The sequence below is a fragment of the Populus alba genome, chromosome 11, assembly GCF_005239225.2.
Source record: "Populus alba chromosome 11, ASM523922v2, whole genome shotgun sequence".
NCBI classification, from domain to species: Eukaryota; Viridiplantae; Streptophyta; class Magnoliopsida; order Malpighiales; family Salicaceae; genus Populus; species Populus alba.
Window position 1 is genome coordinate 18,431,680 of NC_133294.1, and position 18,667 is coordinate 18,450,346.

The following is an 18,667-nucleotide window of genomic DNA, read 5'->3' on the forward strand; positions in this document are numbered from 1 at the left end:
TAAAAATATATAAAATAGATGGATTATGTCAATTATGTTTTATACAGGTTTAATAAAAATTAAAAAGTTGAATAAACCTAAAATAATAAAAAAGTTACTTTCTCAAAGTTCCCTAAAGATAAAAAAAAAAAAAAATGGTTCGATATTTCTAAATAAAATAGACGAAAATCAATCTTAAAAAAAGAAGCTAAATAGGTAATGTCAATTATAGAGTTTTTCCCCATCAAGTTTGTAATTAAAAATCATTTTTAATATATCTGATAAAATTATTTATTTGCTGGGATAAATCATATAAATATAAAAATTAATTTCATGAATAAAAATTACTTGAAAAAAAACCATACACAATTAGCATTCATATTCAACATTAGAGAAAACATGATTAAATTTAAATAAGAAATCAAATTAAAAACATAAAACCAAACACAATTAATGATTTTACTTAAAAAAAAAAACAATCCAACTTACGTATATGAAAGACAGCATAATAAAATATATGGAAAATAATAGCCTGAAAAAATAAAAATAAAATTCAAGAAGGAAAATTCTGAATAATAATAATAAAAAAAAAAAGGACTGTTCACACCACACACCACACACCACACACACACCACACATCCACACGAACCAGCATTTAAAAGCAAAGTCATTTTAGAACTCTGCTCCTCTTCTCCACATTTACCTTCTCCAATTCTCTCACTGAAAACAAATGGCGGCGGCTACATCCTTCTCCAGTACCCTCACCACTCCAACCCCTTCAAAAACCCTAAAGCCTGCATCTTCAAGATCGCTGCTATGTAACAGCAATTTAGGGTTTTCATCATCACTCTCTTCTAAGACCTTCAAACCACTCAAAGCCAGCAGTGACAACATCTCTGCTGGAGTTTTGGGTGCTAAGATGGTCTCGTCGGTTCCCAGTGTGAAACCCATGATCTCTCTTGATTTTGAGACCTCTGTGTTTAAGAAGGAGAAGGTCTCTCTTGCTGGTCACGATGAGGTATTTACCTTTATTTTGGATTTATTTTCTAATTTTCAGTTTGAATGTAAATAAGATCTTGAGTATTTTGAGTTGGTTAAGAAAGAAAATATTCTTTTTTGCTGTGTTGTTTTTTAGAGTGGTAAAGAGAGATGCTTTATATGCTTTATTATGTTGTTATGGTTATGGATAGTGTTGTTTTGTGGATTTTGTGTAGTACATTGTGAGAGGAGGGAGGGATTTGTTCCACCTGCTGCCTGATGCATTTAAGGGGATTAAGCAGATTGGCGTTATCGGTTGGGGTTCCCAGGTGAATATTCTCTGTTTTTTTATGTTTTTTTTTTGTTAATTTTAGTTCATGTGTAAGTTGCCTTAAATTTGAAGTATTGCATTTGTATAAATTGGCTATATTTGTGCAAAACTTGTACACATCATTTATGCCATTGTCTGACTTTTGCTAGATAATCAATGATTTTTTATGTGCTTTAGTTTGGAATGCTTAACATAAGTTGCTAAACAATGATCCCTTGTTCCTCGTAGGGTCCTGCTCAAGCGCAGAATCTGAGGGATTCTCTTGCTGAAGCGAAGTCTGATATTAAAGTCAAGGTAATTTGCACTTTGTTCTTATGTTCTGTTCTAGGTAGCTGTTTAGCAAAAAGCTTGTTTGACTGATTTTCTTGGCTGTATATTTGTATTGCTACTTTGAATGATGCAGATTGGACTGAGGAAGGGCTCTCGTTCCTTTGCTGAAGCTCGTGGTGCTGGTTTTACAGAAGAGAATGGGACTTTAGGTGATATATGGGAAACCGTTTCTGGCAGCGATCTAGTATTGCTACTGATTTCTGATGCTGCACAGGTTTGTTTATTAGTTCTGTTTGCGTTTGTACTTCTGAAGATTTTTGGTTCAAATTTTGAGATTGTATTTGTGTGTTTTCCTGTTTCTTGTTTTCTTTTAATTAGTGGGTTTGGAGGTTATGGTAAAAATAAAAATGTATAAAATTTGATATTTAACATACCTGTTCTTGTTGTGTGGAAAAATAAGCCAGAGAAAGATCTAGCATGTCTATAAAGCTACTCCATTCTGTTTCTCATTACCCTTTTATGTAATCCTTGCAATATAGTGAAAAAGATGCCAAATGTGCATCTTCTCCTTTGACATTCTGTTTTATATGTGAGGATAAGATGACAGTTTGGTTTTTTATGAAGAGTATGACCCAGAATCTTCAAGCAAACTCTTTTGGGAAGTTAATTTCATAATCATTTCTTAGAGACTGCTCTTAAGTGCTCTGCATGTGGTAAATATTTTGTATCGAGGTGATATATGGTGTATTAGGAAGGGAATGACAATGCTTCAGCTTTTTCTTCCCGAGAACATCATCTGAAGCTGTTTTTTTCGCTATCTTTTTTTGTCCTGTACTTTTTGGTAAACTGGAGGGATGGTGAAAGCTAAAGTTTTTAAGAGTTTATCTTCTTTTTTTCAAGTTAATGAAACAACACTTTTGTAGTTTATGGGCTATCACATATAGTTCCATATCTTTTTTGTGGTTGATGATTACCTGTTACATTTTCTGTCTTGTGTCTGTCAATGTTTTCCCCTTTACAATTACAGTTTCATCCCTTGCAACAGGCAGATAACTATGAGAAAATCTTCTCTCACATGAAGCCAAACAGCATTCTTGGGCTTTCCCATGGATTTCTTCTTGGGCATTTGCAGTCAACGGGACTTGATTTTCCAAAGAACATCAGTGTCATTGCTGTGTGCCCCAAGGGAATGGGTCCTTCTGTGAGGAGACTCTATGTTCAAGGCAAAGAGGTCAATGGTGCTGGAATTAATTCCAGTTTCGCAGTCCACCAGGTTCTTTCTGCCCCTGCCCCTACACACACACACACACACACACACACAAAAGATCCATCTGTTTTAATTAGGGGTTATTTCATTTCACTAACTCTTCATATTTTTATTCTTTTCTGTGTACAGGATGTTGATGGTAGAGCCACTGATGTTGCCTTGGGATGGTCCGTTGCCCTTGGTTCACCTTTCACATTTGCCACTACACTAGAGCAGGAATACAAGAGTGATATCTTTGGGGAGAGGGGTGAGTTTGGTTCCTTATTCCTTATTCTGTTATTATTTTGCTACTTTTCTTGCTTGATACCTGACTTTTCTTTATTGGTTTGCAGGCATTTTGCTTGGTGCTGTTCATGGAATTGTGGAGTCCTTGTTTAGACGGTACACTGAAAATGGAATGAGTGAAGATGAGGCCTACAAGAATACTGTTGAGTGCATTACTGGAACCATATCAAGGACCATATCAACCAAGGTGCATGCTAAATTCAGACTCCTGCTACCAAACAGTTGTCTGCATCAATTTATTTAATCAGTGAAGCCAGGGATTAGTAGCCTAATTGATTTCATTTCTTTGTTTCAACAGGGCATGCTGGCTGTTTACAATTCCTTGTCTGCAGAAGGCAAAAAGGAATTCGAGACTGCTTACAGTGCCTCATTTTATCCCTGCATGGACATCTTGTATGAGTGCTATGAAGATGTAGCCTCTGGAAGTGAGATTCGCAGTGTTGTCCTGGCTGGACGTCGCTTTTATGTATGTTCACTCTTTCTGTTGCGCCCACCATACTGAAATGCTATGGAAACTATTTTTTAACTTGGAATTTGGGAACTGATATCTTCTTTTACATCAATGTTGAAGTTATGATCTCTTTGTCCCTATAGATGAAGAGACTTGAAGCTTGTTTTATTGTGATGTGCTATTCCTTTTACAGGAAAAGGAAGGCCTGCCAGCTTTTCCAATGGGTAAAATTGATCAAACACGCATGTGGAAGGTTGGTGAGCGAGTCCGGGCTGCCCGGCCAGCTGGGGACTTGGGTCCATTGCATCCATTCACTGCTGGTGTCTATGTGGCACTAATGATGGCTCAGGTACTTCACTCTTGTTCTGAGTATGTTAGGACAACAAAATGTTGAATACTCTGAAAGCATAGTATTTGCTTGAAGTTTGTATTCATATAAGCTGGGCTTCTTTGATTTATGAATTTAAACACGAATGAATGATTAATTTCTTTCTGTGAAATCTAATTTAAGTTTCACCTGGTGGAACTGGAGAAAGAAGCTCTTAGTAGTTGGTGCTCTATTGTTTTTCGCTTTTCTGCTGTCTAATATCTATTGCTTCTTTCCAGATTGAAATATTGAGGAAGAAAGGCCATTCTTACTCTGAGATCATTAATGAAAGTCTGATTGAATCTGTGGATTCCTTGAATCCATTTATGCATGCCCGTGGAGTTTCATTTATGGTTGATAACTGCTCAACCACAGCAAGATTGGGATCAAGGAAATGGGCTCCTCGTTTTGACTACATCCTCACCCAGCAGGCCTTGGTAGCGGTAGACAACAGTACTCCCATCAACCGTGACCTCATCAGCAACTTCTTTTCAGATCCAGTGCATGGAGCCGTTGAAGTCTGTGCCCAATTAAGACCCACAGTTGACATTTCCGTGCCAGCAGATGCCGACTTTGTGCGACCTGAGCTCCGCCAATCTAGCAACTGAGATTCAAATGGAGAAACCTTTAGCTTGAAATAACCAGCAGAATTTTTCCATATTTGGTCTGATGGAGAAGTTCCCATGAGTTACTAGCAGAGTGTAGTTTTATTATGAACTCCTAGTGTGAGCTTGAGTATTGTCTGTCTGTCTGTCTGTCTTGTTCTGCATTAAAACGAGTATGTATTTTTGTCATGTCAGCATCTAAAGAGTATGCACTTGTATGAGCAACTTAGTTGCCTTTCCACTCTGCAGAAGTGAAATCTAGTTCTGTTGTGATATATGGAAAGTACCTCGCATCAGAGTATCCATATAGTACAATTGGACTGCGGGAGAAAAGGGAGGTTTATGACAGTAGGAGAGATGGACTCTTCTTACTGATTTTGTCTCCACTCGCTGCCTAGGCGCTAAAACGAGGGATGATAATTACAATCACCTCTAAACATACAATCGAAGCAGGTGTGGAAGTGGAATCTGGTTGGTTTCAAATCTCCGTTGTTGCAGTGTTGAGAAAACAACCGGGCCTCCGACGTTCAAGAGTGAGATTATGGGTGGGAAAGAGGGTGCACTGCCTAGTACCTGGTAGGTAAATTTGGAAAAAGAAAAGCTCCAAACTATGCTACTTCCTCTGTTCCAAATGGGTTCATCCATGGCGTGTAACTTTGGAAAAAGAAAAGCTTTAGGTAGTGTTTGAAACGCACTTAAAACTGTGTTTTTAAAAAATTCTAAATTTTTTTTTAATTAAAATTTAGTATGATTTGTAGTTTTTGGATCATTTTGATATATTAATATTAAAAATAATTTTTAAAAAATAAAAAAATATTATTGACATGTATTTAAGTATGAAAAATTATTTGAAAAATAAACACTATCATATTACCGAACACGCTTTTAACCCGAGACTACTTCCTCTGTGCCAAATGGGTTCATCCATGGCATGAAATCAGATTGTCCCACAGCCTATTTTGTGAACGACGAAGAACTCGTCCAATCAAACTATGTCTCTGTATTGGAACAGCTTTTAAATGAAAGGCACTCAAGTCTTCACTCTCTTGTCATGAATGCATGGCATGAGCTTTCACATCTGTTTATAACGAGATCAATTCCGTTGGGGAGGTAAGTTAAGGGCTAACCTCAAATATGCCCCCTACTATAAATACATTCTTGATTTGGTCCCTGATTTATGGTTGAATTGGATTTCCAAATTCTAGCTTGAGTCGTTTGTCCATTTTTAATATGGATTCCATTCAGATTGTATGTTATGCATAAGAATGATGTTGATTTGTTTGAAGCTTGATTTTGTTTTTCGGTCAATATTTGCTAAGAGTTCAAACAGAAAACTCAAAGGAGAATTTTTGAAACCTTTGAAAACTCAATTGAAACAAAAAAACTTCAAGGGACTCAATTGATATGGGTTTTAATTTGGGGGGTTGATTTGAAATTTGGCCAAAAATGAAAAAAGAGAAAAAGACTTCAATGCATTTAAAAGTCTTTAGACACGTAAACCGGCAATTACAGACCCTCCGATTTCATTGTCTTCGCTCTCTCCCGCCCTTCCTTGCTTGTATATACACCATCATCATCACCTTCATTTAATATCTTTCCATTTCTAATTTTTTTATAAATAATTTAAAAAACAGATCTTAGAAGAATCGAAAATGGCGAGTCGGTTCGGTTTCCAATCGTCGACAATGATCGTGACGAACACACCGGGGGCAGATCTCGCACTCACAAACTTCGCTTACTGCTCACCCTCCGATCTCCACAACTTCGCCGTCCCTGGAACCAAGCTCTTCTTAGCTTTAGTCGCCGACTCCTTCGTTCTATCTCTTTCATATCCTTTACGTATTTATACATTCATCTCGATTGCAATTTTGACTGCATTCGTATTTTCATTAATTTGATCATTAAGTTTTGATATTGTTAATAATTAGGTTTTATTTTGTTTTGTTTGCTCAAATATACATGATGATCAAACAGAGAATTGACCGGTTTAATATTGTTGTTTGTTGTGATAATCTTTTTTGTTAGTTTAAGTAAATAATCGCATTACCATTATTAGTTATTGTTGGTAAAAGTCTATGGTTCTAAATTTATTCTTTCTCTTTTGATGTCCGGCGAGTGACAAATGAGAAACTTTAAATGTGCGTGATCGTGTGTTGTAACAATTTTAGTTAGTTCTTTGTTGAAGTAATCACAATTTGGCGGCCTTAACTAATAGTTACTCCTCATGAAAATATTCGTACTGGCCAAATTGCGTTGAATGCGATTCAGAGAAGGCATGCGAGGGTTTCATCTGGTGATACGATATCTGTGCGCAGGTTGATTTGTGTTTTATTTTTTATTTTTTATTTTTTTTCCTGTTCTTACGAATTGCAGTTTCTAATTGTTGGTTGGGTCAAATTTCTTAGGTTTATCCCTCCTGAAGATTATAATCTTGCATTATTAACACTTGAGTTGGAATTTGTGAAGAAAGGGACTAGAAATGAACAGGCAAGTTGATTGGAAATCCTGATCTTTTGATTATGGCGGCATTAAACTTTGTGCTGTTTTAGGGAGGGTGGCAGGATTAAGGGATTCTGGTGTTTTTTTTTTTGTAGATTGATGCTGTTATTCTGGCCAACCAACTTAGGAAAAGGTTTTCTAAACAGGTAGAGTTTTGTGTCCCCTACTTGTTGTATATGATTGAAAATATTTCTTAGTTGCAGTCGGGTTTATTTTGATTGGATTTTTACTGTTAATCTAGTAATTTGCACCATCAGTGATTGGAAAATGCCTTGAAGTAATCGAACTCTTCCTTTTAATGTGTTGGAATCACGAGTTTCATTTTGTTCTTCTGATTTTTCTTGCAAAACAAAAACTGGTTATTTGAAGCTTGCTGGTTGAGACTACATGTGATTAATTGTAGAAAGAATACAGGATTGGTGATGCATTACTTTTGATCAATTTAAACTTAAAAAATGAACACCTGGATACAAAAGTAATTTAGAGGACGTAGAAGTTAGTTTTAAGGAGGTTTGGTGAGTTCATAGATTGAAGGGTAAATTGTTAGTGAAAGGAGAGAGTAAATAAAATATTACTAATGATTTGAGAGAGAAATAAAAAATTATCTGGGTGTGTGTTAAGATAAAAAGAAAAGAATGAAAAGAAATAATCTTGCTCGTGAAGTTAAAATTTTATCCTCCATGCTTGCAGGGTAAAACTTAACGTCTAAAGGCATCAAGATGGGGGTAATAATTATCCCTCTCGATGTTTCACCTTTGCCATTAAAGGAAACCAAGCAAACTTAAATACAAAAAAGTGCAATTTTTAACCTTATTACCTTTGTGCCAGACATATCTTGATTAGTTATATCTGACTGAGATTTCTGTTTTTGATTTTGATCTATTATTTGCATATTGTTCTTGAGGCATGGAATTTGACTTTGTTGTATGCAGGTTATGACATCGGGGCAAAAAGTAACATTCGAGTATCATGGAAACAACTACATATTTACAGTCACTCAAGCTGCTGTGGAGGGGCGAGAAGATTCTAAAGATGCTGAGAGAGGAATGATTTCAAGTGACACGTACATTGTCTTTGAAGCATCAAATTCTAGTGGCATAAAGGTCAAATTTTGTTATTTGTGTTGTGAGCTTGCCTTTTATTCTCCATGCCTAGCTTTTGTGGCTTAGGACAAACCACCTATCTGTGGATTTTAATCATCTTAAAAAATTGTTCTTGGTGATGTGAATAGATGATGACCTGCTTCTTTTCAACTTTTGAATTGTTGTTCAGTATAACATGCATATGCCATTTTAAACTGTATTTTCTTTTCTTTTATAAATAAATCTAACTAGAGGTAAATTGTAATGGTTTTTGACATGGATACATCCATGGTTGTGTCAGTCTAATCGAAGAAATAGTATCATCCTAGATTGCACAGAATTTGCACCTGGTAAATACTGAGCATTACCAAACTTGGTGGTGAATGTGTGTTTGATGCCATGTTATTGCAGACATCTGTGACAATTGAATCTATTTCCTTTGACTGTCCTTATTGCTCGGTCCTCTTTAGGAAAGTATTCCTCTAATCTGACATGCTGATCATAATCATAACTTGATGAATCTGATTGAAACTTTATGGATTTTATTAACATGTATTGTCATGCAGATTGTCAATCAGCGTGAAGCTGCCAGTAGCAACATCTTTAGGCAAAAGGAGTTTAATCTTCAGTCACTAGGTATAGGTGGTTTAGGCGCAGAATTTGCAGATATATTTCGAAGAGCTTTTGCCTCTCGTGTTTTCCCACCTCACGTGACAAGCAAGTAATGCAGTTAGCTCTTCAAGTTATATTGATCCAATTTGGGATATGCACATGTTCTTGCTGTTAATAAGCATTTGATTTTCCAGATTGGGGATCAAGCATGTAAAGGGTATGCTGCTTTATGGGCCTCCTGGCACTGGAAAAACTCTTATGGCTCGTCAAATTGGAAAAATGTTGAATGGGAGGGAGCCGAAGGTTTGGAATTGATTTCACAGTTTTCTTCTTTGCATGGGTGTGTGTGTGTTTGTTGGTCTGCTAGAAGGAAAAAAATATTTGACCTTTTGCTGCTAGTGTCATCTGAAATTTGCTTTTACTTTTAATATTTATGCCTATCTCAACACCTGAGGTTTCTATTTCATTGATGTGTGGGAAGTTGGACAAACATATTAACATTGATGCTTTATAACACTTTGTATTCCTGTTTATGACTGATGTTTTAATATAATTGAGCTCTGTGCTATGTTTTGGTAAGCAGTAGAATATGGTTGGTTTACATGTGTGTTCAGTGGAATGCTATATTTCAGGATCTTATAAGCCATCCATCTTAGTTAATAGTTATGATGTATTTCTCCCCTGTGTGAACCTTTTGTGGTTATGGTTTTACTTTTGAATTACATATACTTTTTATGTGAAGGTTCAGATTCAAGCATGAAATAGTATATTGTAATGGAACATCAGTAATAAATATGTGCCTGTTATTGTTTATTACTGTTTAATGCTAGGAATCAATGTGTGATTTCTTTGTCTGGTAACCCTGCACTAGATTGTTAATGGCCCTGAAGTCCTAAGCAAATTTGTTGGTGAGACTGAAAAGAATGTTAGAGACCTGTTTGCTGATGCTGAAAATGATCAAAGGACCAATGGTAAGGGACCTCTTTGAACCACAATATGATTTTAGATACTTTCTCCATGATGCTAATGCCACCACTTCTTTCACTTTTCAGGGGACCAAAGTGATTTGCATGTAATAATCTTTGATGAAATTGATGCCATATGCAAGGTATGAGATTTCTAAACTCTTTGTTAACATTTACGCAAGTAGATTTTATTGCCTATGTTATATAGCAGTTCTTCTACTTTTTCAACCCTGCCACTGTCCAGGACAGGAGAGCCATTTTTAAGCCAATTAGTATTCATCTAATGGTGATTGAAAGTGTGTTTTTGATCTTGGTTTTGTTGGTTGGTAAAGTCTTTTGCAGTTATCTTTCAAATATAGTGAGGAAATGGTAATGTATCCCTGAGTAATGGTTAGGTAATTTTCAATCTAAGGGTAGATTGTTAACATCTGTTCTGAAAAGCAGAAAAGTAGATGGGAATAAAAAGTTACAGAAAGGCACTGTTGAAAAGCCAATTAAGTGCACTGATAGTTTGGGGAGGGATTTTATTAAGAAGAATATTATTCAAGCACCTTTAGATGAGAAAGGCATTTTTATCAAGTAAAGATATTGTGTTACCTAGGAAAGGTGTACCAACTTTGATTGTGGTTCTCTTTCATGTAAGAGTATATGGTAATGGAAAAAAGTTTAAGCAAGCACGCATTTCTGGCATATTTTCTTTTGTTCTCATGATAATCTGTCGGTGATACAATGCTCTCTAGTGTCCATGCACGTTGGAATTGAGGCTGTCGGCATACATTATAAAAATGATAACAGAAGACATATGCATGTTTTATTTTTGTTTTTGCAGTCAAGAGGATCAACTCGAGATGGTACTGGAGTCCATGATAGCATTGTGAACCAGCTTCTTACAAAGGTCGGTGAAGAATTCTCAGTGCTTTCTGAACATTCGAGAAAATAAAATAATTTTCCTCAGCCATTGTAATCTGCTTATGCGAGTTTTTCTTAAAAATGCTTTGTGATTCCATCAACATGACTAAGAGACTGCTTGCTTTTCAGATAGATGGTGTGGAGTCCCTCAATAATGTTTTACTTATTGGAATGACCAATCGAAAGGATTTGCTTGATGAAGCACTTTTGAGGTGACTGCCTTTCTCTTTTTCTGTTACTTTCATGTAAAACAGCGTCCCATTGTATTGCAATTGCATATAGTGTAAACATGGGTTGCAAATAATAGAAAAAAGTTGAAGTGTAATTAGTTTGATGAATCAAAATGTGAGAGATGAACTCTAGTTAGTTTTTGGAACACATGGAGATTATGATGATTTAAACCGAGAACAGTAATGCAGGACGCAAAGAGCGTGGATAAATATAATTTATTCTGAAAAATACAAGAAATTTGAACTCTATTCTCCCCACTATTTTTTGGCTTACGGACAACAAAGCTTCTACTTGAACAAATATACTTTCATCTTCAAACATTTTGATTTTGTGGTTTGTAGGCCAGGACGATTGGAGGTTCAAGTTGAGATAAGCCTTCCTGATGAAAATGGTCGGCTGCAGATTCTTCAAATTCATACAAACAAGATGAAAGAGAATTCTTTTCTATCTCCCGATGTAAATCTTCAAGAGCTTGGTATGTACTCTCACACAGTGATTTTGATTGGAATTTATCTTCAACACTTTGTTAATGGGACTGACTGAGTAAAGTTTATAAAATTGATTTATTTGTGTACAGCTGCTCGTACAAAAAATTACAGTGGAGCGGAACTTGAAGGTGTAGTGAAAAGTGCCGTATCATTTGCTTTGAATCGACAACTAAGTCTAGATGATCTTACCAAGCCAGTAGATGAAGAGAGTATCAAAGTAACTATGGATGACTTTCTGCATGCACTCCATGACATTGTTCCGGCATTTGGAGCCTCCACTGATGACCTTGAACGATGCAGGTAGAGTTAGAAATGTTTGACAATTGTTTGAATCTCAATTAACCCCGACTATTCTGAATGCAAAGCTCTTGGTATTAGGAGCTAAATTTTCTATGGTGGATAAGAGCTTAAATAATTATATTATAGCTAGGCATGGTTGGTTGTGTGAAAGGAGAAAATGTAATCCCACTCAAAGATAAATGCCTAAATTGTGCCACGTAACATGACTTGTAGACTTAATGGCATGGTGGACTGTGGTGATCGACACAAGCATATTTATCAGAGAGCTATGCTACTGGTGGAGCAAGTCAAAGTTAGCAAGGGAAGTCCAATGGTTACTTGCCTTCTGGAAGGCCCAAGCGGCAGGTAAGAACTTTCCCTTCCGTTTTACATTTCCCTTTTCATTTGCTTCACCTAATCTCCTCTATTGTCAGTTTTTTGAATGTTACTCTCTTGTGTACAGTGGTAAAACTGCATTGGCAGCTACTGTTGGCATCGACAGTGATTTTCCATATGTCAAAATAGTGAGCTCTTCCCCAATAATGTACATCAATTTTCATAGCCACTTCAATACTGTACATTTTTGTTCTTAAACTTTTGAGTTTCCACTTATTTGATAGATCTCAGCTGAAACAATGATTGGTCTCCAAGAGAGCACTAAATGCGCTCGGATTGTTAAGGTATGTCAATGGGAGGTTTATGTGCCCTTGTACAAAGCTCTGATGGTACCCTGGCGTTTTATCATGCTTTTCATTTTTCCCTTTTAAATTGGAACTTGAACTTCTCCACACCCCAAAACATGCTAACAAGCGTTATCAATCTATAATATATTTGTAACTCTGTATTTACTGTTCAGTTTCACCCGCAACTAGTACTACTTGCCTTATAATGTAAAGAATTAAGCCCTGGATAACATGGTACTGTCCACAGGTGTTTGAGGATGCGTACAAGTCTCCTTTGAGCATTATAATTCTTGATGACATTGAGAGGTATCTACTTTGGAATTTACATGTTATTAACTTCAATCACTTGCTTAGGTCCTATGTTTTTATTTTAGATGAATATTCATGATGATCAGTTGATAATTGATGTTGCAGATTATTGGAGTATGTTGCTATTGGGCCTCGCTTTTCAAATATAATTTCTCAGACATTGTTGGTACTCCTCAAACGTCTTCCTCCCAAGGTTTTCTTTCTTCCCCTTTCCCTTTTTTGGGCTGTAGCTACATTGGTGCTTATTTTGTGGTAATGTGTTTTCTTGCGGCTCCAGGTAATATAACACTTAACTTCAGATATTACAAAATTAAGAGAAAAAAAGTCCTTCCATTCAGTGTTCTACAGTACTTTGTGCATAATACTCTCTGATTAGCCTTGGCACCTGGAACCTTCTGAATGGTCAAATAACTATATCCACATAAGAAATGATCTTCAGTCTCTGTAAACTGCTGTTACTTTTTAGGCCAAAGTAGCACCTTTGGTTGATATGTTGGTCATACTATCAGTTTTTCCCCAAAGAAAAAGGGAAAATAGAGTAAATTATGGTCTGTATAGTTTCAACGAATTGAATTTCTTGGAGCATCAGTGAATAGCTTGGATTCATGTAATCTTGATATTGCCTATTTAGTTGTGAAGGAAGGGAAAAGGGATAAGAAGTTTACATGGGTACTGGATATAGGCTATTAATGCAATGGCTAAACTTATTTTCGTTCAGTACTAGTGGCTGTCATCCTCCACGCTATTGCAAATGTCATCGTATGAGAGCCATTGACATTCATGATTACTTAAGAATTATCAATCTTAGGACCTTTTTCTTCTTCACTTATTTGGTTAGTAGTTTTCCTGACCTTATTAAACCTGCAATTTTTATAATTCTTGAACTTCGCTTTCAGGGAAAGAGACTTCTGGTGTTAGGGACAACAAGTGAAGTAAGCTTCCTGGATTCAGTTGGGATTTGTGATGCTTTCTCTGTTACTTACCTCCTCCCCACATTGAAGGCAGAGGATGCAAAGAAGGTAATATGGTCATTTGATGTGCAACTTTTCATCCTTTTGCAGTTTAGTATTGTTTCCTTGGTCATTAATGGTAAAGAGTATAAAGCATCTTTTTTTGTTTATGTTATTCATAATTAAGCATTTCTTGTAAACCAACAGAACTACTTGAGCTTTTGAATAAAGGTTTCTAATGGAATGATGAATGTGAAAGGTGTTTAAAGGGTTGCTGTCTTGTGTAGTTAGGATGGGGAATTGACACCATCTATTTATTTGTTTTTCTAACAAAAAAAAAAATCATACAAATCTATTATAAAGCTTTTAAGAACAGTTCTGGCTGGCAATAATTGATTTGTCTCAAGGACGTTGCTTGTAATGATATATCTGGTCATTGCTACTAAGATATGTTTGGACAGCTCTATTCTCTATGGATGTCGTACTTGTTCTCAAGTCCCAACTCCCCTCTCTCTATAATTTGTTTCCAGGATTCTGCATAGATAATTCAAACGCGAGCTCACATTTTTTAGTACCTCTGATAGTAAATATTTAACAGAACCTTTATGTTAATATGGTGCATTCCTCTCCAGGTATTGAAACAACTCAATGTTTTTGCTGAAGATGACATCAGTGCTGCTGCAGAAGCCCTGGATGATGTAAGATTGTCTCCTGAAATGCTTATTTTATACTCAATTTTGCTGCCAAAACTGAGATCTGTTCAAGGAGAGATGAACTGCTCTTCTAACACTAGTGGATGCCTCCCCTGTCAGTAGATTGGTCATTACATACTTGAATCGCGAATCATAACTAATTTCTGATGGAGGCTACTACATTCACGTATTCATCCATCAAGGGGTGTATTTTTTAGATCATGCCCTAGTCATATATGCAAATGATGGTTTAGGCTCTTAATTACTACCCCCTCGCTAGGAACTAAAATGACACGGTTTTTATGCTTGTCTTTTCTGCAATCACAATATGGAATTGCTCAAGCCTGGCCAATCAATGGCATTTAAGCAATGATACGGTCATGGTATCTCACTGGAGAAATTTGTTTGGTCGTTCTTGGGTGAACTTGACTTCCGTTGAATAACGAATAACCATCTGGGATTTTCTTCCTATATTTTTTATATTTAAATAGGTAAATCGATAGTTTTCTGCCTCAATATTCAATTCTAACCTCTTACCTTTCCTTAATTTCTCTTCATTAGATGACCATCAAGAAGCTCTATATGCTGATTGAGATGGCTGCCCAAGGAGAGCAAGGTGGAGATGCAGAGGCTATCTATTCCGGCAAAGAGAAGATTAAGATTGCACATTTTTACGATTGCTTCCAGGACATGGTGCGATTTTAATTTGAAGCTCACTCGTTGACCTCGCCGAAAAAACATCCTCTCCCGTTTTAATTTTTTTTACCACATCCGTTGTGGCGATCTTTTACTGTATATTTTTGGTAATTTTAGGTGTGATTTACCCTGAGCTTTTGAGGCACTAAGGTTTGTATTAGGTTTGTAAAGTTCCAGATGAGTTTGAGAACAAGGTCGATGCATTTTGTATTGAAACCCACTGTTTTGCGCCACTTGCGTCTTGCTCATCGCAATACAGAAATAAATAAGTAAATAAATTCCCAGTCGCCCATGGAAAAATCAGGTGCTTCAATATAATAACAAGCTTTTCACAGTTCACACAGCAGAAGCCTAAGAGTTGTCCCCTCGAGGACGAAGGGGTAGGGCGTGACTGTACACATCTTATCATCCCTCGAAAGGAAAATAACACCCCGGGAAAAAAGAAAAGAAAAAGAAAAAGAAAAGAAAACCCTAAATATGGAGATTAAAGAAAATAGTATAGCCCTAATCGTACTTCTCTCTCCAAGAACAAACAAGAAATAAAACCCAAGAGAGAGCCAATAAGATATCACCAACTGTCTGTCTCAGACAAACCCAAGCCAACACCTCAACTCTCCTCTCGAAATTAACCCTCCAAAGAACCATGAAAACATGAAGAACAGCACACCCCTTTGCAAAGAAAGATTGAAACTCTCTATCCTTGACAAAGGAAACCATGAATATCAAGAACCCGATATCAAACAGAAGCAACCCGGAAAATGAATCAGAGGTCCGAATCAGGAGCTGGTCGTGTGGGGTCGACCCCATCAGCTTTGTGGCAGTTTCATTACCATGTGTGAAGGTGTAGATTTCCTTCATTTGGAACATCATCAGTGTTCCGCTTGTTATGGCTATCAGGGAGTGTAGGATGCAGATCGTAGAGAAAGCTGACGAAGATGATGTCATCTGAGGGCTGATGCTTTAATCAGACGGTCGTCGTTCGTTTGGGAATTTAGACATGGTTTTAATTCTGAGGAGATGGGAAACAAAGGAACATGAAAAGAAAGAGTTCCTTTTGGAGATACGTAGCAGAGTTTTGTCAGCGGGTTCATTCGGGGGAGATAAATGGAGAATGTAGGTGTCTTGCTGTCAAGATAAGGATCTTGTGGGGCCCAAAATAGAGGACCGTTTGTCCCCATATTGGACACGTGTCATGTGTTTAGTCGTACTGACGTAATATGACGACTGTGCATTAATTAATTAAAAGAAACTATGCCGTCTGTTATTTTCACAGTAGCATTTTTGTAGTGCTTATTCTCTAACAAATATCCGAGGATAATAACAATGATTTTTTCTCTAAATTTTAACCGCGGTCTTTGATTTATTTATTTTTCTCACAGTAGATTTTGAACCTCTTTTAGCTTGGAATTGTATATTTTTTAGAAGGAACGGCTGAATTAAAAGTTAGGGGATCAAAATATAAAAAGTTAGTAAAATAAATGGTGATTTAGAATTTTATACAAAAACTTTATTTTAATCCCTATATTTTTTTGGTTTATAGGTGATTTATCATTTTAGTTGCCAAAATCTTATTTTTGTCATCTAAATTTATTTTCTTTATTTTTTTATTTTATTGTGTGAGAGAAAATTGTTGTTGATGATTTTAGCCTTAAAAAATTGAAATCAATGTTAATAAGTTCTATTTTATGAGTGTAATTTTACCTAGGTGTTTTGTTTCTTTTTCCTTGCTCAAGGAGACAAATCTGACCACGGGAATATTTTTGGGTTCGGGTTGTTTTTAGTTTTTTTAGGTAATATATAGGTTTATCAAGATGTTATCTAAGTGTTTCGGGTAAAAATAAATTAAAAATAGATTTTAAAGCCAAAAAAAAATTCAAAATCCTTTTTTTCCAACAACTCTATATATATATATATATATATATATCCAATTGAGCTCATGAGCCCAGTAACAGATTTAACAAGTTAATTTTAAATATTCAGGCTATTATTATTTTTTATTATTTAATGTTTTTTTGCCTCTTAATTTTTTTTGAAAATATAATTTCATCATTTGTTATCGGTGATCTATTTATTGAATTGACTTGAATTATGAGATTGCTTGGTTGATTTGAGTTCACTTAATTTTTTTAATTAAATTTTAGTTTTTTATTAATTTTATCCCTTAACATTAAATTAATTTAAAATTAAACTTTTTAATTTTTTTTTCAAGACTATCCCATAAATTTCACACGAGGAAACCATGTTAGTCTAATGAAATTAAATATTTTTTTATTTTAATATTAAATAAAATATTTGATAAAAATATCATCAAATCATGAATAAAAACATTACTCTTTTTTCTTTTTTTTTTTAATTAGAAAACAAGCCATCAATATCTAGATATTTGTTTTTGTACTTTAATTTTTTTTTTTTATTCAAATCCGCTGCGTACCGCGTGCTAATGGTACAGAATTGTGGGCGGACTTCAGTGATGGGCCATGGCAGGCTAATTAGTAATTGATTACATACCCTAATTAGCCCTAATTGGTTACTTTAAGATTTGATTTCTAGTAGACTTCGTAGATGTAATTATGCCCTTTGAAAAAACAAATAAAAGCCAAAGTTCGTGAATGGAAATGGAATTGCCATTGGTTGTAATCATCATGCCCTTTGAAAATGGAATTGCTAAGCATCGCTAGTAGATAGCGATGTTTTGGCCTTAGAGGGTGCTCGAGAAGCCTTTCAAGATCAATTAGAATAATGAAGTAAATAAATATAAATGAATTTTATTCAACTTTTTCAGAATTATTTCTTAAAAACTACTCCCATATTAACTTACTAGTAAAATAACATCAAGTTGTATTAGTTTTTTTTTAAAAAAAATATTTACAAGTAGTGGGTGATAGATATCCAAGAATTTCTTTAATAAGACCTGTAATACTAGCTCGCTGTTCTTTATAGTTTGAAACCGACTGCGCATCAGATTCTCTGTCGTCATCAAGTTTAAAGAGATAGGGGGCTGAGGCGTCGCTGTCATGAATTCTGGTTGTTTTTAGTCATTTCAATGGTGCTAGCTAGCATCTCATCAACTCAGCAGTCGGAAAAGTGAGAACAAGAATGGCTTACGCCAATCTAAATCTAAATCTAAATCTTTCAATCACAATCGACACCGTCTTTGCTGGGAAATATGAGCACGCAGAGATAGCCTTGTATTGGTTTCAGGCGAGTGGTGACTGATGAGCAAGTCTAACCACAGATGTGAGACATGGGCCATGATTATCCAACCCGAGCTCGATAAATGGATGATCTTGCAGGATGTACATTAATATGGCCATATGCGCTTTTGATGATTCAGAACGAAAGATTGGAGACAAGCTTTTCTCCAAAGAATCATGGCCACCGCTTGCCATGTGCATGTGGACATGGTGGTCGGTTTTTTGCTCGAGCTTTTATTTGTCGCGTGTGATGCAATGCCTGCATCAATCAAGGAATGGCTTGCCTTGTTTCGCAGGATAAAAGCAAGTCTTTCAGCTGTACCAGAAGCAAGTTTAGCACGATGTGTTGAGATGAGCTTTTGACACAAATTCCAGATGATGTCTGCACTTGCTTGCTTCTCTTTACATCAGCTCACTGAAGGAAAAAAAAAAAAAAAAAAAACTTGTTGCTTCCATAAATTAACCATGCCCACACCAGGCAGTTTTATCCTACGATTTAGTGACAGAGGAAGAGAATCATGGCCGTGAATGATTTTTGCTTGATC

At 35.9% G+C, this 18,667-nt stretch overlaps 3 protein-coding genes across 3 annotated transcripts; 2 read left to right on the forward strand and 1 right to left on the reverse strand.

Moving 5' to 3' along the window:
- Positions 1 to 656: 656 nt before the first annotated feature.
- LOC118031344 (ketol-acid reductoisomerase, chloroplastic) lies at positions 657 to 4,808 on the forward strand. Its single transcript, XM_035035722.2, has 10 exons — positions 657 to 997; positions 1,194 to 1,286; positions 1,517 to 1,582; positions 1,692 to 1,832; positions 2,604 to 2,831; positions 2,955 to 3,072; positions 3,158 to 3,297; positions 3,409 to 3,576; positions 3,755 to 3,910; positions 4,168 to 4,808. The coding sequence occupies exons 1-10, from the start codon at positions 710 to 712 to the stop codon at positions 4,534 to 4,536; spliced, it is 1,767 nt and encodes a 588-aa protein (XP_034891613.1). The 5' UTR covers positions 657 to 709; the 3' UTR covers positions 4,537 to 4,808.
- A 1,222-nt stretch (positions 4,809 to 6,030) lies between these two features.
- LOC118031345 (vesicle-fusing ATPase) lies at positions 6,031 to 15,215 on the forward strand. The gene is made up of 21 exons (XM_073412596.1): positions 6,031 to 6,360; positions 6,752 to 6,848; positions 6,939 to 7,020; positions 7,128 to 7,178; positions 7,965 to 8,135; positions 8,681 to 8,835; positions 8,921 to 9,029; positions 9,598 to 9,697; positions 9,779 to 9,834; positions 10,521 to 10,586; positions 10,730 to 10,812; positions 11,173 to 11,306; positions 11,409 to 11,619; positions 11,833 to 11,964; positions 12,062 to 12,122; positions 12,219 to 12,278; positions 12,529 to 12,587; positions 12,696 to 12,783; positions 13,487 to 13,609; positions 14,173 to 14,238; positions 14,794 to 15,215. Exons 1-21 carry the CDS (start codon positions 6,186 to 6,188, stop codon positions 14,935 to 14,937), a joined length of 2,223 nt encoding a protein of 740 aa, XP_073268697.1. The 5' UTR covers positions 6,031 to 6,185; the 3' UTR covers positions 14,938 to 15,215.
- Positions 15,216 to 15,387: 172 nt separating this feature from the next.
- On the reverse strand, positions 15,388 to 16,020 carry LOC118031346 (uncharacterized). The gene has a single exon (XM_035035724.2). The coding sequence runs from the start codon at positions 15,871 to 15,873 to the stop codon at positions 15,433 to 15,435; it is 441 nt and encodes a 146-aa protein (XP_034891615.1). The 5' UTR covers positions 15,874 to 16,020; the 3' UTR covers positions 15,388 to 15,432.
- Between the last annotated feature and the right edge of the window lie 2,647 nt (positions 16,021 to 18,667).